Source organism: Rhipicephalus sanguineus, chromosome 10, assembly GCF_013339695.2.
Source record: "Rhipicephalus sanguineus isolate Rsan-2018 chromosome 10, BIME_Rsan_1.4, whole genome shotgun sequence".
In the NCBI taxonomy this organism is placed as follows: domain Eukaryota; kingdom Metazoa; phylum Arthropoda; class Arachnida; order Ixodida; family Ixodidae; genus Rhipicephalus; species Rhipicephalus sanguineus.
Window position 1 is genome coordinate 34,231,789 of NC_051185.1, and position 23,418 is coordinate 34,255,206.

General features: G+C 43.5%; 2 protein-coding genes across 2 annotated transcripts; both read right to left on the reverse strand.

Annotated features, from left to right (window-relative positions):
• Positions 1 to 7,183: 7,183 nt before the first annotated feature.
• On the reverse strand, positions 7,184 to 11,670 carry LOC125760088 (mutS protein homolog 4-like). Its single transcript, XM_049419746.1, has 3 exons — positions 11,529 to 11,670; positions 8,708 to 8,808; positions 7,184 to 7,451 (listed from the first exon to the last, which is right to left on the reverse strand). Exons 1-3 carry the CDS (start codon positions 11,647 to 11,649, stop codon positions 7,257 to 7,259), a joined length of 417 nt encoding a protein of 138 aa, XP_049275703.1. The 5' UTR covers positions 11,650 to 11,670; the 3' UTR covers positions 7,184 to 7,256.
• A 1,431-nt stretch (positions 11,671 to 13,101) lies between these two features.
• LOC119406320 (mutS protein homolog 4-like) lies at positions 13,102 to 22,697 on the reverse strand. The gene is made up of 8 exons (XM_037673059.2): positions 22,655 to 22,697; positions 21,547 to 21,671; positions 19,509 to 19,603; positions 18,914 to 18,961; positions 17,076 to 17,243; positions 15,423 to 15,495; positions 14,026 to 14,090; positions 13,102 to 13,224 (listed from the first exon to the last, which is right to left on the reverse strand). Exons 1-8 carry the CDS (start codon positions 22,681 to 22,683, stop codon positions 13,102 to 13,104), a joined length of 726 nt encoding a protein of 241 aa, XP_037528987.2. The 5' UTR covers positions 22,684 to 22,697.
• Positions 22,698 to 23,418: the final 721 nt, after the last annotated feature.

Below are 23,418 nucleotides of genomic sequence, written 5' to 3' on the forward strand. Positions count from 1 at the left end.
CGGTATCTCTTTCTTGTCTTGTGCTTTCAGAGGAGGAGCAGCCCCCCCCCCCCCCCCCCCCCTATTTCTTTCTTTCTCCCGCGCACCCTGGCAAAAACGCCTTTTTTTAAGGGAATGGAGCCGACGCGGTGCGAAGCGTGCAGCCTGCCCTAGTTGCGGAGCTAGCTGAGAACGCATTCAAGCGAATATCGGACAGGCACCGGGAGGAAAGACACGGCGGCTAGCTAGCGCTGGGTGTGTAGCTCATTTTCAGCTTCTTCAGTTTTGCCGAGAGACACGATCAGTAAGGAATTTAACGCGTGTGTACTAACGATCGCGTTACGAGTCGGCTGCAAAAAGACCGCGACATCGTACGGCAGCGGAAACTGTACTTCGTCGGCGGAGGGGGTTGTGGCGGATCTGCGAAACGGCGCGGCGCGTACTTTTGACAGTTTTGTTCTTTGTTTACGTTTGTGTCGTTTCATTAAGACGGCACGGCAACGGGCGCTAGACCGAAAAGCAGCAGCACGAGCGGTGTTGCGAAGGGCTGTCTTATCGATTTATGCAAAGTGCGCGCGCGCGCATGGTGCTTTTTCTTGCCGCGCGTGTAGGTAGAGGAACGCGTGCCACTAATTTTCACACCGGCGTTGTCCAAGGAGTGCGGCCAGTGCGGCTACGCTGTTCGCGGCGGCAGCGACGTGCCGCGGACGCTTGCATGACGTTTCGACATCCGAGCGCGTGTAATGGCGTAGCAGGAAGCTCATCTTCGCAAAAGTGTACGTGCACTCAGGTTCAAACGTGCCGTACGTCCTCTTTGGTGGAATGGGTTCTCTCACACGCCTACAAAAGTTGTGGCAGAAGTGAAGTTCTTGCAACATCTTATGTAGAACATCTATCCATGCATGCTATTGAATGCACTATATAGCAGAAACCCTCTGATAAGCTTTTCATGGGACCGCGATACAAAAGAACGCAGTATCCGGGAAACGTATAATGCGAACATGTGGTTGAAATCGGGAAGAAGTTCTGCTAAGTACTAAAACGAACCCATTGCACACAGCTCCACCTCAGAAGAATTTATTTAAGGAAGTCGGGCGTTTCTTCCGTGTCTCTGCCAGCGCCAGACCCTTTTCGAGCTCTTGGATGGCCACATCGCCGAACCCACTGACGTTACCCTGTCAGCGTATCCAGAGCAGCAACAGTTCGCAACGTATCAGGCAGCGATGTGTGAAAATAAGATTTTAATGAGGATCCCCACATCCCCAAAAAACATTCCACACCAGCCATCCCCCCACCTTATATACATGCGCTCATGCCCCGCCACTAAAACAAATAAAATTAATAATAATAATAAATAAGTAACAAAATTATTTATAAGCCCCTGACTCTAGTGCGTAAAGTGTCTGCAGATTGTTTGCTTGAAACGCTAGAAATGTTATACGCGGGAAAACGTATGAAGCGGGCTTCCACTGTACATGAATTGATTCCTAATTAATGAAGCGCTTAAATCCCAAGAACATGAGACAATATCGCCTCATCATACAGTTAACTACCTGATTAAGTTCCTAAGCTTGTTCTTCAATGCGGCATGCATATAGTTTTTTTTTTTATTATTCCTCGAAGCTTTCGCTAAGATTACTGCACGAAAGAGGTCAGTTTCTGACAGAAGTCTTCGTGAATTCTTCGAATGCGAGCTTTAATTCACCTGTAGCTCTTTAAACGAAATCAAAGTGGCATCGTATACGCGACAGCTCCATCATCAAAATTTACATAAACTTGCTTCCGACTTGTTACCGGAGCACGCTCCAGCGACGTGTGTGCTCCAGTGTGTGCGTAAATGAAGTGCTGACACTGTCCGAGTTGTGCAAGTCATGAGGGGTTCGATTCAATAAAGTATATGCAAATCGTGACCATATAAAGTATATGGTCACGCCGCACACCACCACCACCGGATTGAGCTCCGCCTTAAGATACTTCGCATCTAAAAACGTTGAGTACAAAACCATGATATGATTATGAGGGACGCTGTAGTGGAAAACTCCGGAAATTTTGATCATCTAAGAAAATTTAAAGGACCCCTGACAGCAAAATTTTTGTTGGTGACTTTTTTACTGTAATTTGTAGCTTTGGGTCTGGTAATCCCTAAGTTAAATCGTAAATGCTCTAGCGTATCGTATAACTAATTCTAGCGTAGTTAATTGTGACCATTTTAGCGTCACTTCAAAACGCCCGCCTAAAAACCACAAGAAACTAGCGACCCATGCGGGGAGCGTCAAAGACCACGTGCGCTCAAGCTGTGGTGACGTAGAAAGCGCGGTTTTCAAATCGGGGCCCCGCGCGCGGTAGAGATTGAAAGTATGTGGGTGCCTCGGTATGGGTTAAACCTGTTAAGCGCGTGACCCCTCACGAAAACTACCTCGAGAGCAGCCCAACAACAAAGCGAGAGGGGTGCGGAACAATAGGCCTCGCCGGGTGCCAGTCGTCGTATTGTGCATGTGCGCCCCGCAAACGCACGCCGCACGCTTCGACACAGCAAAGAGAGTGAAAGCATGGCTGGCAGTCGGCTCCAAACACACTCAGAGATCGTCGACGTCATTGTTACTAGCGTATCGTCATTCAGGGTGATTTTTGTGCAATGTATCACACCGAACACGTAGCACTAGTGTCGATGTTGCAGGGCAGCCGATTTTTTGTTTTTTCTCCTACGCTGTTTGACATCGAATTAAAATAACTTCCACGCGACGGATGCCGTTCAAATTTGGCCAAGAAGACCTATGCATACCAAGCGATCGAATGATGGGCACATCTCGATCTTGAAATTTGATGTCAGTGCTCCTTTAAGCATACGGGCCTCAAGCAACTCGACTCCATCGAAATGCGGCCGCCGCGGCCGGCATTCGGTCCCGCGACCTTCGGGTCTGCAGTCGAGCACCACAACATTGGAAAGGCAGTGATATCTTGCTCAAACACCGATTAGACAAAGCGAAGTACGTTGTATATAGATATATGTCAGCTCTCGGATTCTGCAGATTACCAAATGAGTAGTTTATCGCTTTCGGTGTGTTGTCCGACAATGTACACCCAGCAGATACACATGCCGATCGTCGTACTGGTATCTCCGCGAAGATAAGACATTCTCTGTTTTGCCCTTGTGTACTTAGTGCGTGCCAAGAAACCACGGCTTTGGTTTTTTTTTAACGTGCGTCTAAATACATGTACGGGGATGTCTTTTCTTTATTTTACTTCCATTGAAATGCGGCTGCTGCGGCCGGGAATCGAACCCGCGTCTTCGAGCTAGCCAGGTCGACATCTGTGGCGCGGGTGTGTCTTAATTTGTTATTACTTATATTGTCTCGCAAAAAAAAAAAAAAGAATGAATGAATGGTCTTGCTTGCGCGTTGCACCCAAAAGAATAATTTGCAATAAAGCAGAGAACAAATTCGATAAGTTCTTCCTTGACTTGAGAAGGAGCCGCCAAATCAGTTCTGATGTTGACATATTCTTTCCATGCTCAAGATGAAATGCATGTTTCAGAGGAATCCTACGTTATAAAAGGTACAAGTTAAAAGGTACAAGTTAGATTAAAAGGTACAAGTTACAAGGTACAAGATGCCACTTTGAAATTCCCGCTACATCTCGCACCGTGACGTCATAGATTTTGGCTGTATCTGTTCGGGCCAACAGAACTGATGTTCTACCGCGAAAAAATGGACGAGATTGTGTTGCAAAGGAACAAAAAGACTGAACAAACAGAGTTTCTAAAGCCTTCACTGCACAACATACGTCACATTGAAGTGCCGATGCGGAGATTTTGGCGCGAAATTTAAGAAGCCAAACTTGGACATTTGCTTTAGTCCGAGAGGTAGAACATCGATAGCAATGCATCGGACCACTGGTGTAGCCGGGAGGGGGGGGGGGGGGGGATAACCCCCTGTCCTTCCGAAAACTTTCAATTTTGTATGAGTACATGCAGCCACACACATGCAGACACACGCTCGGGCATACGTAGTGATTGGTTGAACCGAGTGATTGGAATACGAGTGATTGGCTATACTCCCCTGCATCGGACATCTGCACGGATTTTCACGAGGTTCATGTTTTTATTGACCGTATCATCAAGTAAATGTACCCTTACCGATAAACGAACATGGGATCACGCGCGCAATGCCCGCAAAAGTACAGACACATAGGGAGCTTTCGAACAGCGTACGCAAAGCTTTGCGTTGGCTATTCGCGCAACTGCGCATGCGTCGTACGCTTAAGTGACGGAAATAGCGGGCCTCAAACGCTAACGCTAACTTAGTGTACGCTATTCGAAAACTCCCTAATCTCCGCGAACTCGCTCCTTTACGCGCCGCTACGGCGCACACACCTTTTATAACCACCTCCCCATTGGCGTAGGCAGGCGAGAAGGTGAGATCAAAACACATTCCCGAAAATTTTAAGTGGACACTAAAGAGAAAAACGATTTTTTTTCCCATAATAGTAAATTACTCTTTCACAATTCTAAAATCACCACTCTTACCTCGAGAAGACGCTTGGTAAGCGAGAAAATGCGCAAAAAGAAAATGCGGGTGGCGACGCCACCTTGAAATCCCCGCATCAAACGCCGTGACGTCATAAATTTCGTCGGCATCTACTGGGTCCTACGTAGTTTGTAATCGGTATGAAAGCAAGTGTACTGTCCTCTGAGGGGGTCACAGACTTAATACACTAAGTTTCAACAAGTTTCTTCGAGCCAATATTACAAAAATACGAAAAATACTTCAAAATGTGTGACGTCACGCGTGGAGGTTTCGGCGCGAAATTTAAAAATGAAACTTTGTTCTTGATTTTCTCGATTAATAAATCTATGATGGTGAAATTAACGACATTAGAGTTCTCAAAGTACAATATATCAATCTAAACAGCTTCTACTTAGTGTCCCTTTAAATTTTGCAAATGTATATATAGACACGCACACATACAAACGCACGCACAAACATGGATGCATAAAGATTCATTGAAACATCCCCCCCGTACGCCCAAAATATTTCTATGAATCTGCCCCTCACCCAACCCGACCAGTGCCTGCTCATCTCCCTCCACTCCTGCGGCACACTCAACATTCAATGCCTCCTCTCCGCGCTGCGCATGCGCACTCCCTCGCGAGGCGCAATGTCCACATATGTGGACGCAACTTGTTTTTTCCAGTTCTTTGGACTAGTGGCCAAGAAAGTGCAAGATACATTGTGCACAGTATGAATTGAACATTCTGCATAATCAGTGTGTCTTTATTTAACCTCAATGTGCTGCCTGTGACTGTAGACGATCATTTCTGTGAAGGCACTACGATGTTCGAAGGGTTGTTCGATGTGCCGTGTTCCAGGATCAACGTCAAAATATTTTTCTATGCTCGAAATGAATGCAACCAAAAACAAGGTGCCACTTCAAGCGTATGACTCGATTCTTTTTATGTAAAAGTGGAACACGGCTGCCTGCAGAATAAAAAATTAATTATAAGTTAATTACAATTAATTACTGAAACCCGCACAAAACAACATACCTTCTTTGCTTTCTTTCTTAGAATGTGATACCGAGTACCTTAATTGGAACTATCCTGCATGAATTTGACACATCTGTTGACAGTCCATCATAATTTGCACCTGAAGGGGTTAACTTCCCACAGCTGCCACGCACCGTGTCCAATGGTGTCTTATCACTTAGACTTTACGCAGAACATCACTGCATCAGCAAATTTTTGTTTGCAGGCTCCCTGTGAAATTGCACAGCGGTAGTTAAGCTCGCAATATTACAGTGATGTAATTCCACAGCGGCACCAGTGCACTTTGCAGGTAGCACAGTGGTACTGTGCGTCATGCCATGAAAGGCCATGCCAATTTAGGTTGTAATCATTACACTACAGTTAAAAAAAAACAAATAATGTTCCCTATGCTTTCGTGAGCTTACTTGTCTGTTATAATCATTTGATTGTGTGCAACAAGGAAACAAGCCCTTCGAACAATTCCCCTTCTTTAGCATTGGGACCAGTCACTTGCAGAGTATGGCACGTTAAAGCTTTCTAGGGTGTATGCCAGAAATATTAGCACACCTGATAAGCCTATGTCACCATTGCAATGCTTTGCCCGCCAGGAAAACTAGACACAATTTCCTTTTTGTTTTATCAATTTGAAGTTTAATAGCCGTTTATAACACATTACGATGCATTTTTACAATTTCCGGCACCCAACAAACTTGTTGAAGTGTGCAGGATCAAATTTCACACGTTTCATCACATTTTTTCCCGCAAAGGTGCATACATTAGGAATGCAATCTTTACTCATTTCAACAGCTACACATTTTCTGCAGCAAATTCTATGCCTTAGAAACGGTAGCTAAAATTTTTTTTTTAAATTGGAGGCGACTCTAATCCTTGGCTTGTAGTGGCAGTTGTGTCCGGTAGTGGGACTTGCACGTCGGCGTTCGTGTGCTTTGGTGTATTCCTTGGCTTCATGACTGCGAAACAGCGCGAAAAAACGAGGACATACGCACAAGCCATACCAACAAGTTCAGTCCCATACCCTTTTAAAGTGTTCCTTGGGTTAACTTTTGTGTATTGTTGCACTGCCGAAGTGGATCTTGGAGGTCACGTAGAAAGAAGTGCATGGTTGAGATCTGCTCTGCCAGATGACGCAACGATCCCAGCTGCTCACAAGAAAATCGTGTGCTCTTTCAATTAACTCATTTCAATTAATTTTCATTAATTATCCCGACAGTTAATTGGCCCTGAAGTAAAATTATGCTCCGATATTACATGTATCCAGTATAACTCTTAACTTGAACCGAAACCATCGATTTCGTACCAGTTTTATTGAGACTTTACTGAATAGTATTCGGAAAACTGCAAGAGTTCGATTGGAAGTGGTTGGAAGAGTATCGCTTTATGCTCGCACCACTAAAAATGAAAGGTCACTTGTGATCCAACAGCAACTCTCCCACAAGGTTCAAAAATGTCTTTGGTGGACAGGGCATTCGCAATGGGACACCCCTGCCACTTCTTGTAATAGTTGCATAACTATCACACGTGTCATACTTATGCAGTTACGTAACATAGAACGTATGACCAACATGTTGGTCATGCATAGAAGCTGAACATGAAGAAATGAGAGTTGAACATACTCTGGTTGCCAGTTAGGGCCCATACGGACACTGCTTCAGCATAAATGCATACCACAAGTTTTATTGGGGCAGCTACGTAACAGTTGAAGTAGATATGGATGACATTTAAAAGTACGAAGTCATTCTTGGTCCATTTCGGCGAGGGACCGACGCACGTCCATCAGACCCCGGGCCTTCTCCTGTTCCTCGAGCAGTCGAAGTCTCAGCTCTTCGCCTTCCATCTTTGAGTGCAGCGCGATGACTCGCAGCGTACCGGCCAGTTCGATCTCGGCTCTGCGAAGCTTCCTCTCCACATCATCGTGGAAGAGTGGACTCTGCGAATTTGAAGTAATGATGTGACTTCGTGAAAATTTGCAAATTGAGCTGTCTGGTGTGTATTCATCCTAGATCATACAGCGCTCACAGAAAGAAGGAGCACAGAAAGAAATGCACGACAGGTGTGACGCAGCTCACATTTCGATTAGAACAGAAGCTTGTGGCATATTACAGTACTCATGGACTCAAACGTGACATCAAATTTTTCAGTATAACGACTGGCATGCGCAATTGCTCGAGATAGCCACGTCATGTCGTGACGAATCTGGTCTCTACAGATAATGTTGGCCCTGATCTACGCATTCGAGTCGAAATTATGTTGATATGATCTGAACTGAGGACGGTGGAAACGAAAGTATGTGCGTTACTTAGCCCTAAATTGTCCGGTTTCAATCTTTGAGTACTGTACATGTACACATTAAAGATGCCAAAAGAATGGCAGAAACTTATGCACCGTTTCGTACATCAGGTGCATAGGCGTGCGCAGGGTTCCCCATTAGGGGGGGCAAAGGTTCATCGCAGCGCCCCCCCCCACCCTATTAAGTCAGTGTATGGGGCAGATTTTGCGCCCCCCCCCCCTAGGTGACTCGAAGGGTCAATGTACGGGGCAGATTTTGCGCCCCACCTCTTAAGTGATTAGGGGGGGTGGCCGCCCCCCCTGTGCGCACGCCTATGATCAGGTGCAATGCTATGTATGTGCACTGCCATGTCCTCCTTGCAGTAGATGCGCTCGCACCAAGTAATAGTTCAATGATTTTACCACATGTAATATGATTTCTTTTTTTTCATTTTTAGACTGAGTAATAAATGAAGATGCTTTGTGCCTTAGAAATAAATAAAACCCTGTTGTTTATACAGTTGTCGATAGGTTCTTCTGAATCGCTTAGCATTCATTTGTTTTTATATCGCAGCCTCCGTGATTAGTTCCAGAAGCACGCAGCCGGAGCCAATCACGGAGGCCACGTTTACAATGACGAAATTCAAGCACGAGACACGCGAACTTACACATTTTGCTCAGAGAACTTCTTGCATAGCTTCCACAGCATTGCAACTTATAGTGAATGCGGTTAAATTATTTGTGCTGATGTGATGGTGCTATTGCTTAAAAGACAACAACTTGTGCACTTCAGACTTGCTGACAACTCCAAAATCCTTGATGCTTTGAGATTTGAAATTATCATCCACGTAAGAAGGAGGGGATGGGGGGGTTTACATGCACTATAAACATTATATGGTGCATGTAAAGCATAGTTACATTTTCGTTCTCAAAGAGTCCATCTGAAATTTGGTTGGACACTTCATAGGCCCTTGTCAGGACGTCAGCAGGAATGTGGGACACCTCAGCCAGCTTCAGACCTGGAAAAGAAGTGCAGCGACAGCAAAGCAACGAAACTTTGAAAAACTATGACAATATAGTAAGCATACGTTACAAATCCATGTGTGTCTGTAACAAAGAGGTTTAGAATAGTAAAGCCTTATTACTGTATACATAATTTCAAACTCTGGAAAGTGCGAACAGGGGCATCAGGGTCAATACAGCGATACCTCATGACCTCGTGTTTAACTAAAGCGCACAGAAGTTTTTATTTTGATGATAGATCTTAGTATATAACCACTAGAAAAACGCATAAATGTCGAAGTAGTACACTCAAACCTCATTATAACGAAGTCACATCTGCCAGAAAATGACTTCGTTATATCCGAAAATTCCTTATAAACGATTATTTGTAACACTGTATCTATGACAAGACTATTTTTCACTTACTTCGTTATAACCGATCATTCGTTATATCCGTGTTCGTTATATCGAGGTTTGAGTGTAATGCCAATGCACAAGTATGTGAGGATATAAAAAAAAAAAGCCGAGCGTAGCTTGCATTAGTGGCGCAAGGCTAAAGGCACAGCAGAGCTGATCGGTTCCTAGCTGGTCCTAGCCATGCGAAGTGATACTAAGTAATGCCAAGTGATTCGAAGTTCCAGTCGTGTCCAGGACAGTGGCCTCTCGCCGTTCCGGCTGTGCTATGTCGTGGACTACTTTAAACGAGTTGAGTCCAGCAGTCTCGCGAACCTTCTTCAGTCTCCCCATGTCTGTGTCTGGCGCGCCGCCGCCATGCGCCAGCTTTATACGGTACGGAGGAGCGCATGCGCAGTTGGCCGTGATGTCACATCTGGCACGACCGAGCGGTTGCATGCAGTGCTCAGGCTGGCGGGCTGGTGGCGGAGCCGTGTATGGGCTAGCAAAGCAGGCGCACAGCCGTTCAACCGGTTGCTATAGGCCAAACGCGATGACGTCATTGCATTGTGCCGGTAGAGTTTTTTTGAACGACCAGCACGGTTTTCCAGATAGCTTAAACAGCTTCGTTGTTAAAAGAAAAAAGAACAGGAGCTGTTACTAGTGTTTATCACAATTGCCAGACACCGAGAGTCTGACTGCCCTTCCCGACTATATCACAAGCTGCACTTTCTGTTAAGATGCTTTATTCTTTCATTCATTTATAGGTCAAGCAATCCTCGTGCTTTTGAAAGCTGCCAATAAAAAGTAGCTGCTCACAACTTTCATAGAAGTTGGACGGGTGCTGCTACTAACGACGGAGAGCATGGAAGTTACAAATAATTGATTGATGTTGGTGGAAAATAAACAGGAACCATCCAAATTAATGATGATTCACAAGCCTTTGTTATAATAATGTGACGACAAAAAACATTGATGTCGCTGAAATTTCTCGAATCTGTTCTTTTGGTAGGAGTTCGACAAAGGCTCTGGCAATTTTTAGAGAATTTGGAATGCCTGAGAAAGAAAACAGCACACAATAAAAAGGATGATCTAGCGCTATGGTGTCATCATTGAGAGCATTCCCGTTCTGTGTGCGCTGTATTCGTTTTGCAATGTTCAGAGAATTTTGCTTTTTTTCTCCACTTGCATTGCCATGTCCTCAAGTTTAAGCAACAAACCTATCAATCTGAAATCTTCAAAAATTTGTAAAGATCCTGCAGATGTGACGAAACAAAGGACGAGTGTTTTTTATAAGCATCCTTTTTTTTTTGAGGGGGGGCACACACACACTCTCTTAGGGGTTTATATATTTTGTTGACAATAATTTACCTTTAGATGCAGCACAAATGCCTTGGCATACTATAGGTATGGCCAAGACCGAATTATATTTGGACCACACTATGGCATCCAGCCATTTAATGTGTCATCGATTTCGCCACCTTTCAGAACTTTTCTGAAAAATTCTGTCACGGAATGGGCTACGCAGGCACAACCCCAAACTTTTTTATGGTATGTACATTTTGCGATTTGTAATTGGCCACCCCTTGCTCTGATGCCAATAAGGTCTTTTTTTTTTTTCTGTTCACAATGTTCATAAAAGATGCGAGGTAAGCGATGCACTAGAAGTAATGCACTACTTTTCCGCAATTTCTCAATTATAGTTTGTCAAGGCTGTAATCAGTCACTGTACTCAGTTACCCTCTTGAAGGAGGCAATTAAACTGGCAACTGGTTAGATTGCAATTCCAATTACTATAACGACTATACTGTAATGTATTACTGTAATGTATAATGTACTAAAGTAATCCACTACTTTTCAGTAATTTGTCAATTACAGTCCATCAGGACTGTAATCGGTCACTCTTGAAGGAAGCAGTTGAAATCGCAAGTGGTTAGATTGCAATTTCAATTAATATAAACATACTATAATTATTATAATGACTATAATATACTGTTCTAATTATTATAATGTATAATGTACTACAAGTAATCTGCTACTATTCAGTGATTCCTGAATTATTTTCTCAGGGCTGTAATTGGTCATTGTAATCAGTTGAGGGAAGTAATTGAAATCACAATCGGTAAAGCTTTTTCCTGTAATTTGTACAACACTGCTGCGTCTCACTGAATAAGTGCTTTGTAGGCTACAACGGCGCAAGCGTTGTCTAATCTACAGATTTTCACGTCACCTTCTACACGCGAGAAGCATGTGGGAGTTCTTGCAGCTACGAAGATACACGTCAGTTCTTTTCAAGAAGGGCACTCTAGCTGGGGCCATGCTCAAAGCGCGACCATGCACTGACCATAGTTGAGCTCGGAGCACGTCCCTCTGGCGAGCCTGTGCGTGTAGCGTAGTCTGGTGCCGCTGCCATCGGGACTGTCGTCGGGCCTGTCGTCGCCTTCATCCTCAGTCTCCACTTCCATGTGGTAGCTGCAGGATCAGAACTTTAAGTGAATACTGAACAAAACTCTTGCTGCCAAAATATTCAGCCCATTTGAAAGCTTGGGTGTTGAAAATGGTTAACACAACCTTGCTTTTGGGCACAAACTAGAGGAAAATAATGAATTTAGTGCGTTTTTCACAAATTGCCATGCCTAGCAGCCACGCTGTGAACTAGAGGAGGTGACGTTTAATGCCCCAGGAAATGGGCATGCCAACCATGTCAGCCGTTGCCCGCGTCTCTCAGCCTGCTCTGCTCCCACTGCAGTTCCTAGAACCCGTACAAATGGCACCGGCAGTGAACAATGCTCCCGCGTGGGGCTCGTCTCAGCGCTTTTGTAGAAGGGGAGAGAGGGATGTAAAGGAGAGGTGGAGAAAGGAAAGTAGCAGGACAGGAAAGCATGCACCCTGCTTCCACCGTGGGGACACTTGACGTCACAACCGCTGGTGTGCAGCTCCGCGCACACTGGCGTGCAGTTGCCGCGTGCTCACATTCTTCCAAAAATACCGACAACTGTTCAAAAATATGTGAAATAAACTCTGTTTATCGAAACAATCACGTCTTCCGAGTGGAATTTCAATGTTTTGTTATTTTTCCGAGTTTTGTTCAGTATAGGTGAGGCTGGGAACGTATGCAGTCTACAGGTATATGTCTCTCAAGCATACTGTTCCACATGTCTCGTATGATCTATCTAAAATGTTGGACTTTGGGCTGTTGCTGTTGTTCTGGGGGTTTACTTGCCAAAACTGAGATATGCAGTCAAACCTTGCTCTAATGAATATGATACACCGAATTATAGGTTATGATGAAGTAAACGAAAAACAGTCATGTCGTTAATACATTGTTGCGAATGTACGTTATAAGGAATTTTTGGATATAATGGAACTACTTTCGTGCCAGAGGCAACTTTGTTTTTATGAAGCTTGACATAAAAACGAGGCGCAGAGAGGGAGGGAGCACAGGTGTGCCTTAGGCTCTCTGTTAGGGGGAGCAGTGTTTTACTGCATGGCCCCCCTACCTCCCCCCCTCCCCAATGGACAAAAGTAAAAAAAAAGACAGAAAATGAGGCATAAAATGAAAATGAAGCGATGAAAGGCCGCTCACGGCAGCCTGCCTTTGGTCCCTCACTTCTGGGAAAGAATCTGTGCAACATTGCATATTGAGGTCAATTTCACAGAGCCACAACATGTCATCATGGCGCAGCTGCTGTGATACATACATACATACATATACACACACACACACACACACACACACACACACACACACACACACACACACACACACACACACACACACACACACACACACACACACACACACCTTGTGTCTATAGCGTCTACTTACGTCTAAGCATTACTTATTAGCTCTCCACTGATTTTACAAGCAGCATAGTAAAAGTTGAGAAGTAGCAGCATAGCTCAGCTCCATAGTGTTACGAGAACAGGTTTGAGGCTACAAGCAACTGCAAGGATGGCGGTACTTGCTTTATGACGTTGGGGTACATAGATTCCAGCTGCGTCATCAGGTCGAAGTGAGTGGCAACAATCACAAAAGCCTGCAGGAATGGGAAGAGGTAACGTACAGTTTGCACAGGTGAGTAGAAGAGCATGCACTGCATTTCATTTCATAATTAAAAGAATCTTCAAATGTTAACCCTGGCATATAGCACAAATTTACTCGCAAAGCTTGATTGCTCAGAGAGGTGGAACATACCTACAGCTTAAATTGAAATTTATTATGGATAGTTAAAAGAGTGTCACTAATCGATTCTTTACCTAGATATTCTAGCGCGCGCATCACAATATATGAAATGAAGCCGTTGATTTCACGATTCACAACCATTCGCAATGAAATTTGAAACTAACACCAATTGATATGAGCTGCCAAAATTGCGGTAAAAGCAAACTGTTGTCCCAGTTACTTGTTTAACAAAACATCTCTTTATGCATTTGAGCTTAAAGGTAACTGGAGCACCAACGCATTTTGTGGCAAACTTCGGGAATGCAAATTGGAAGCTTTTGCCATTCTCGGGAAGTACCATCCAGGCGATGTCACCAGCTGAACTTCACGTATCACGTTATGCTCTGTTGAGTCATTAGCATGAAAGTTAATTAACAAGACTTTGTTATCGCGAGTTTTTCACTGGTACTCATAAGAATGCCCAATAAGGTTAGCAAATGTGAGCTATTGGTGCACATTTACAGCACGCCTCAAAGCTCGCTATTCTGAACTGTGTCGTTAAGAGTTGCAGCTTGTACAGGCATATAAGATCACTCGTCAAGTTTATTGAAGTAAGAGATGCAATGTGCCATCCTAATGTTTGCTGATAGACATCACTAAATCGGTCTATACTTACGTCGGAGTTGATGAGCTTCTCAATTATTGCGACGCACATAGCTGAACCTTCTTCTTCGCTGGTACCTGAGGAGAAAACAACAAGCAAGCAAGAAATCATAGTGCACTTGACCTGACACGACTGAACCTAAATGCACAAACCAGACTCGATGAATTTCATAAAACAAACAGTGACATTATGCAGATCTCTTTCGTAAGCTAAGAGTGCATTCCATATTGAGTGGAAATATGTTGATACTCATTCATTAATGCTTATGGAGGCTATCTGTCTACTCACTCGATCACAAGTATGTGCAGTTGTATGTACGAATTGGCAGTAACGTATGTTCCTACTCACTCTTACTCATACTTGCTAATGTTTAAACCTGTTGAAGTTAAGTCTTTGGCCTGTTGTTCATCTTGCAGGCCAAAAACTTAAGCATGCATGAGTGGATATCATCACATCTATGGCTTTGCGGCGAGCTGGTCAGAAAACTGCAGGGTAACATTGTCACCTGCTTTAGGTTCTTGCGTTTTTTTTTGGCCTACTATGCGTCCTCTGAAAGTAAGGAATTCTCTTTTGTATTGCACAACACTAATTTCCTAATAAAGCCAAATGTAGTTTTCTCTAGCGTGCTTCAATGTTGTAAAAAGAAGTGCCTAACTTTGCTTTCTCTGTTTTAATAATGCTACGTAACATATTTACTCCGTAACATATTAACTCCGTATTTATTCCGTAGCAATATTTACTTGCTGAATGTTCCTGAGGAGGAGCAAATTGATATGTGGCATGTATGACCGTAGAAAACACGTGTTATGTGAAGAATACCGTCTCAAGAATACGCCATTATGTTAAAGGGAATGGCAAACCGAGCAAGTTGGCACTGATTCGTGTCGAACATTTACCTAGAACTAAAACATGCGAACGATGAAGGAAGGGAACACACTACAAGCGCTTCGCCTATTTCCGAAAGGTGAGTATATAGGTAGTGGAAAGAACAGAGAGACAAACAAAACAAAAAAACAAAGGGTTTGTCCTCTGTCTCGCACGCATTCCCTTTAACACTATGCATCTGCTGCATTTGTGGTAACGGGCTATCAGACGCACATGCGTAAGAAAATTTCCTTTCTGTCTAGCCTTGCACGTCACACGAGGGTTCACATTGCTGTGCAAATAAAAATTACTATTATTGTTATTATTATTATTATTATTATTATTTTCTTTCAAGAACAACATCCCAAATTTCAGAAATAAACCTTCATTTGACATAAGCGAATGCGTTGCGTTCTCTCCCTCCATTTTTGTCTTATTATTAGCGCTAAATTTGCAAAGTATTTATGATGGTATGATGGTCTGTCACAAGGAAAAAAGAAACAGGCAGTAAAATTAGTTAGGGCAGCACGTAGCTGTAAACTGACCTCGTCCAAGTTCGTCGATGATGACGAGCGAGCTGTCGGTGAAGTTCTGCAGGATGTAGTTGATCTCCCGCATCTGGAGGGTGAGTACAGAAATAGAGTAGAGTCGTTTCCAACGACGCAGTTTGCACACAGAAAATAGGGTCACGTTGTAGTGCCAGCAAAGAACAAAACACTGTCAAGACTCCGAGTAAGAAAGATCAACTCTTTTTTGAACCTAACTTGCTTGAAAGACGAGCAACAACTGCATCTCAGCAACATGGTGAGTGAAATCAAGGGACACTAAAGTGAATGCGAACCTGTTTAGAATGATGAATTCTATGCTGAGAACTCTAATGTCATTAGTTTCATTGTTTCATGTCCTTTAATAGAGAAGAAAATCAAGGTCAAAGTTCCTTTTTTAAATTTTTCACCAAAGTCTCCGCACACGATGTCACTGATATCAAAGTCCCTCTTTTGTATTTTGGCGACATTGGCTTAATGAAATTTCCTGAAACTTGGCATGTTAAGTCTATGGCCCCCTCAGAGGGCAATGTACTTCATTTTTACTGATTAGGAACTATGTATGACCTAGTAGACGACGTCAGAATCTGTGACATCACGGTGTTTGGTGCAAAAATTTTAAGGTGACGTCGCCATCCACATTTTTTTTTTCGCGCATTTTCTCGCTTAGCAAGCGTCTTTCTGTAGTGAGAGTGGTGTTCTTAGTATTGTGAAACTGTAATTTACTAATATGCGAAAAATTGTTTTCCTCTTTAGTGTCCCTTTAAACATAAGTTAAAAGCATATGTATCATCATAATTCCAGGGTAAAGCTAGTGTCACACACATTTGAAAACATACAGCACTATTCGCGTTGTAAGTGCAGTGCAATTAGACAATGATACATGTCATATGAGTGATGATGACATTCAGAAAATTTTGGATTGAGTAAGAGCCTCTTTCATGGAGCAATAGCTTCATAACACCAATAGTCCAACTAAAGAACAGTTACTGGAAAAAAAGCAGAATACTAATGCACGTGAGAGTAATGATTGGGTGCTGCTCATTCACAAGGCTAGATTTTATAGAGTGGGCTGAAATATGTTTTTCGGGACTGGTTGCAAAGTAACACATGGGTAAAACAAGCACATGCTCTACACATTGCCGGGTCAATGAAATTTTGACGATTTCCTTAGGCTCCCTATAACACTAAATCTGCGAGCTGAGTCTGTGATAGGGCATGCCTGGGATACCAAAAACATTGGAAGTCACAAATGGCACTGGTACTACAATCGAATTTCATTATGATGAATTCACATCTGACATCAAAACAATCATGACCTCAAATCTTCATTTAGGGCATTATTTCTGTCAAGTGCATTGGCTGGAAAGCTTGCTCGACTCACACCAATACAAAAGTCCGAGGGTGACTGCTTGAGGATAGATTCAGTGAGACTGTGTCTGAGTGCCCGTGCCACACACACAAAAAAATCATTTTGGGAGCAAGTCCGAGTGAGGATGGTTTATCTTTCCCACCTATGGCAACATACTGACATCGGCGAGTGCTTACAATTACTTTCACATATCCGATGATTCACTATATGCAAGTCAGTTATGATAAGGTTCGATTGTAGCTCTAGCTGAGCATGCAACAGAAGGAATAAAGTGCGGAGACCTCCATGAGGAAAGTGGAGCAGTTGGTCTCGATGTCGTCCCGGTGTCCCGTGCGTGCGAAGATCTGGTCGGCGATGCGAAATGACGCGTACTTGGCAGGCACGAAGGAACCCAGCTGGGCCATTACTTGTAGTGCTGCCACCTGCTTCAGGTAGGTGGACTTGCCGCTCTGTATGATTGTGGGTGGGAACGAGAACGTTTAATTTTGTTTGTGGCACGAGCACCAAGTGACACTCTTGTTCTCTTCCAAGCATAGCCGGTGGGGCACTTCCGGTTTTAAAGGGGTACTGATGCCATTTTTCAAAAGTGAGTTTAGCCTGCCATACAAATCTCCTGTACACACAGACGGATCTGAGCAATTGTGAAATTCAGTAAATGCTGATAACATATTTTATTTTGATATTTATGTTGATTTTTGCGTGCCACACCTACTGACACCGGCCCTATCGTGACATCAGGCTACAGTGTCGATTGTGGTGACTTCACGTGCAAGTATGGCTAGTTGTGATGACGTCACGTACCAAAACTTTCAAAATGGTTGCTTGTGCATCACAAACTGAGCGACGGAGCGGAGCAGCCTTGGAAACGTTATGATATCTTGTGCTAGCACGTGACAGAGTCAGGGTACAGTAGGAACCGAAATTAGCTTTTAAAAACATGGTGTAATTATTTTTTCAGGGTGTACTCACGCATAGCAGTACATTTTCTAGGCTGTTCAGGGCTTGGCCTAGCATTTGATGCAAAAAAATGACAACTGAAAATTTTGATGTCAGTACCATTTTAGGAATAGTCATAAAAAAGTGTTTTAAAAAATAGAAATCAATGGTTCTGGTTCAGGTTAAGAGTTATATTGGATACATATGATAATGAAGCATACCTTTACTTAAGATAGGGGCCAATTAACTGTCATTAAAACTAATCAAAATTAATTGATTGAGTTCATTGCAATATTGTGAGCAGCTGAGATCGTTGCGGCAACTGGTGGAGCAGATCTTAACCACGCATTGCTTTCTATGTGGCCTCTGAGATCAGCTTCGGCAGCGTGTGAAACACAAAGTTAAGCCAAGGAATACACCAGGGCACACGTGTGCCGAAGTGCGAGCGCCACTACCACACACCTAAACCAAGGATTAGGATCGCTTCCAGAATTTTTTACGTGGGTTTTCTTTTTTGCTCTCAAGTGGATGACAGCGAAAAGTGACAAAATAATTCGTGTTCATAAGACAATTATAAACAAGCCCTAAAATATTGGCCATTCTGTGATGAAAATCATGAAAGCTGTCAGGTATGGAATAATGATGGTGTACTTGAGATTAGCGGAATGAATGTCAAAGGAAGTAAAATGTAGTCAGTGACAAATTAAGTTTTGGTGAATTGATGAGATCAGGAAGTTTTTCATATAAAGGACAGGATCAACTGACGCACGGTATCCAGTCCTTTCATTCTTCAGTTGATATGAGACAGGACTACCATGGTGAATTTTCAATAAAATAAAATAGCAGGAGAGATAAGAGTGGCATTATAAAAGTAGCAAAAACTGATACATGTGCCAATGCATAATAAATTAATGCATATTGTTGTCAGCGAAAAGCTCGGTCATTGGTCAAGGATCTTGGCATCCTTACACCATCGAACAGGACGGTTATGGCACCGTACGTGAGAGCACACCAGAAAGTTCACAGTAAGTGTCGTAGGAAGATGGTGCATATATACAGGAACCCTTGCAAATGAGGTTGTAGACGAATGTTGAACGATTCATTTATAAGTTTTTGTTTTCGTTATGCTTAAGGGTGCGAGTGAATGAATGGTTTTGAATATCGACATATTTTAGGAACTCACCATGTTTGGACCAGTAATGACGTTGCAGTTGTGGTGCGAGCTTGCAAACTAGAAGAAAAGCAGTTAAAAGCCAAAGGTATTTGGAAACGGCATGGAATAGCTCACATTCCCAACAGTCCTGATACATATTGCCACATGCACTTCTTCTATTTTTATGTAACCAGCCCATTACATGTGTGACCACTGCCTTGTGCAGGTTGCGCTGGAATGTCTCGGAACAATCCCGATTATATTAGAAGCTTCTGATAAGACCGTGTGCACAATGCGCACAATAGAGTTTATTCTAGAGCAAACATGAGCACCAGCAATAATGCTGGAATGTTTGATATGGGATGTGTAAAAGCTGATGCATTTCACCGACGAGCAGATTATTCGACGACCGACGACTGTGTGCGCCAATATCGTTGCACTTTGAGTTTCATTCTTTTTTCTGGGCGCAAGTTCATCCAATAAGGAGTTTCATCTTTACAGTCTGTGATTGCTTTCTTCACCGTCACAACCACGTGACACTGAGCTGGTGCACATTTCTTGCCGAAAGAAGCTGCGACAAGTCCAAGACGTGCCACGCAGCAGCGCAACAATGAAACCTTCCTACCGTGTCGTTCGGGATGAAAGTGCGCATGCCCACTTTTTCCAGCACAGGGTGACGGCCTTCAATGATGCACAGGGTGTCGGTGAACTCCGGACGAACTGCGCATTGCAAATCAAATGGCTCTTATGCGTCGCATTGTTTCAGTACTCATAACTGGGCTGTTGAATTACGCTACCAATGGTGGAAACGAGGTGAAACCATGCGAAGAAATAAGAGATGGGAAAGTGGATTGGCAATGAGTACCATATAGTAAACTCATTTAATAGCCACACCCCAAGCTTGGCAGGACGAGATAAAAAAAAAAATGAACAAAGAAGACAACTCGAAAAGAAGGAACAAACAATTTCAAGTAATTGTAAACAAGATTAATGCTATGAATGATATGAAGGATGGCTTCAATGCCACAGATGACATGGAAGATGGCTTAATCGTGGAATGAGCTGGCAAGCCGAACTCGCTAAGCAGTGGCAGCGAAAGCAAAAACTAGCCACTTGCGCGACGCATGAATGAATGAATCAAATGTTTATTAAAGAAAGGATAACAATCCCTTTTGTGGTGGGCGATTACAGCAAGTTACAGCGGACTGCGTACTCTTAGTCAGAAACAAATCGCGTGCACACTTTGAGGAGCACATGGAGTTTAAGGGTAGTTGCACATACCTGTCAACCTTAGCTACGCTATCAGTGCCTCTGTTGCCGAGACGTTGACGCATTAAACCACAGATCAAGAATCTTGGCTTGAGGAATTGGTCTCAAGTCTAGTCGGTCTATCGCCATCTGGAGTGGGAATTGCTGGGAATCATCACTAGTGCAAACACAAGATGGGTCTTGTAGTCTCTTTAGTCTCGGAAGAGTCGCACGTAGGTATGTCATTTGTACCAATGCGAAATGAGTATGTCTTTGAAGAGCAATCCCCACCCAGAGGCAGCAGACGGATCGGCAATACAAAGCCATGAAGTACAAAGCCATGAAGTAGCCATGAAGTACAAAGCCATGAGAATGGATAACCATAGGGAGAAGCTATCAGTATAATCTGAAATAAAATAAAGTTGGATCAAGTAAGAATGCATCTTTTCAATTTTATGTTCATCGGTATAAATGCTGTTGCAATATTTGGTCACAATGCCGTGTCTTGGGGCAATACCTGTTTGTACTGCCCCAAGAAATGGGCATGGGTAGGGCATGTAGCGCTTAGGCAAGATAACTGCTAGTCATTGAAGGGACCATGCAACACTTTTTCAGCACGGTCAGAAAACGCTGCCGATCGGTAGTCGAGGCTCCCGAGAACACGCGAGCCAAACATTATAGCGCAGCACGCGGCCAGGGATTTACGATAAATTCTCAAAGTCAGCTAAAAATCGCTTCCTCTTCTCTCGACAAATGATGCTATTCAATCAAAATCGCTGCGTCACTGACTCAAGTTCCACGCCATTGGCCGATTTGAGCATGGCGGGCTCGGTAGTTACTGCGGCCGCCGCGTGCCCGCGCACGCCCGGTCGCACTGAAAGTAAGTTGCGCGTAAAAAAAAAAAAGGTGCTCAAGGTCACGGTGCGCGCGTGACGTACCTTCTTCCCCTGTGCCATCCTTCCCTGCTTAGCTTCCAGTGCTTCCGTCGGGACGAGAGAAGAGAGAAAGCAATTAGAACGTGCGACAAATCTTTGTAACTCCGCTCATACTGGACGGATTCTAAAAATTTTTGCGGCGGTCGATTCGTGAGGCAATAGGCTCCTTTAGTGAAGCCATTCCATGGCTACTTGGAAAATTGTTGCAGGACCCCTCTAAGAGTAACAGACTGCATTCCAAAAGAAGGCAAGCGCACGAGGGGGAGGCAGAAAGTTTGGTGAGCAGATGAGACTAAGAAGTTTGCGGGGATAATGTAGCCGCAGCAAGCACAGGACCGGGTTGATTAGCCAAACATGGAAGAGGCCTTTGCCCTGCAGTGGGCATGGTCAGGTTTATGATGATGATAATGAAGTAAACTGTTTACCAGTGAGCCGAAGAAAAGCTAATTTCAAAATCCAACCCGACGGTTTAGTGCTTACCGTAGTCGGAGAGCGTGCATGCCTCTGCCAGCGAAAGGAGGAAGTCGATGTTGGAGACCACTTCGGCGAGCTTGTAGAGGCAGCCAATGCTTGCGACAATGTCGTGCAGAACGGAAGTCAAGACACTGCGAAATCAGCAAGCGTGGCAAGTCATGTTCATATCTATGTGCACAAATGCATACAGTACTTGACGGTTCACAGGTGACGTTTAAAACTCGTGGCTGCTATCACTGCTTTTACAAACTGATGGTCGCTGCGATTACAATGCTGATGCATTATGGTGTGTGATGAAAATGAGAGCTATGTGACATATTGTGACAGCATTTGAGCTTGCTGTCACCATGCCGTTACATTATAGCGCGTTTGAATCACTGAGTCCTGCACACTGATACCTACACCCAGCAACAAATGTTCGCAGGACATGAGATTCACGAAAAAGGTGAAGTCCTGCTTAGCCTGCAGAAGTTCTTGCTGCCTGATTTAAGTAATGCACGTCACGCATTAACCAAGCAGAAATCCCATGACCTATTAACAGAGCAGGGTCCATTAACACGCATTAACAGAGCAAAGTTCGTGACCTATCAATTTTTGTTGCCGGGTGTAAGTGCATGCAAACAAGAGATGAAAGCTGCGCACATTTAGAGAAGGGTACACTTATTTCAATCAATCAATCAATCAATCAATCAATCAATCAATCAATCAATCAATCAATCAATCAATCAATCAATCAATCAATCAATCAATCAATCAATCAATCAATCAGTTTGTTTCCAACATAATAATTGGGGGCCACCCCAGGTAAAAAGTGGCCAAATGCAGTTTGAAGGTCTGTGGGGGACTGTACACAGGGCAGCACACATCTGTAGATGACATAAACATACATAATGAAGAAAAATTTTTTAGACTAGTATAAAAAAAAGTAATGGGTTACACGAAGGCATGCAATGGAAAAATTGAAGAAAAGAAAAGCTCAACTAGCAATGTCCCTGTACAAAGAGATGTTCTCCATCTAGAGTGCTACGACATCGCAGAAGACTTCCAGCAAACTTTACAGCAGGTGCTGCTTTCAGACACGTCAAACTCGTTCTGCGTAAAGTAAATGGCATACCTCCAGCTTAGGCGGGCAATTTCGTGCATGGCTTCTCTGGCTCTATCTGTGAATATGGGGAGGGGGGGGGGGGGGGAGAAAGCACTCATTCAGTAAACAAAAGTAGGGGTGTGCGAAATTCAAAAATTTCGATTAATGAATCGAATAGCATTCTATTCGATTTGAGTACTGAATCAAATAGTGCATATTAGAAATACCGAATATTTTAAAAATCTTTTTCGAATAATAAGCATTGATGAAAAACATAAAAGTAACAAAATGTAACAGAGGGGGTAACGCTTCTTGTTTTAATCATCGAATTACCAAGGTGCATGCAGCCCAAGGTTTTACGGGACTATCGATGCTATATTGATTACAGGATGAAGGCGTTTTTGCTTAACCAGTGTCGCTGAAGTGGCAGAGTCATCAATCGGCAACATAGCAAGAAATTTTTTCAGGGGTAGGGGGGTTCAACCACTCTTTATGCATGTTCATGCGTCTGTTTGTATATGTACATGTATATATGCACAAGCAAAATTTTGAGGGGGAGGGGGGTGTTGAACCCTCCCAGACCCCCACCCCTGGCCATGTCAGTGTCATCAATCCACTATCTTCATTATGACATTCGTGATGATGTTGACTCAAGAATATTGTTATTTATATATCAGTTTTATTTAAAAGCTGTTGACAAAGTGCCACCTTGAATACTATAGCCACTCCTGTATTTCAGCCTGCAGTTACAAAATACAGTTGAAACTCGATATTAAGAAACCCGATTTTACGAA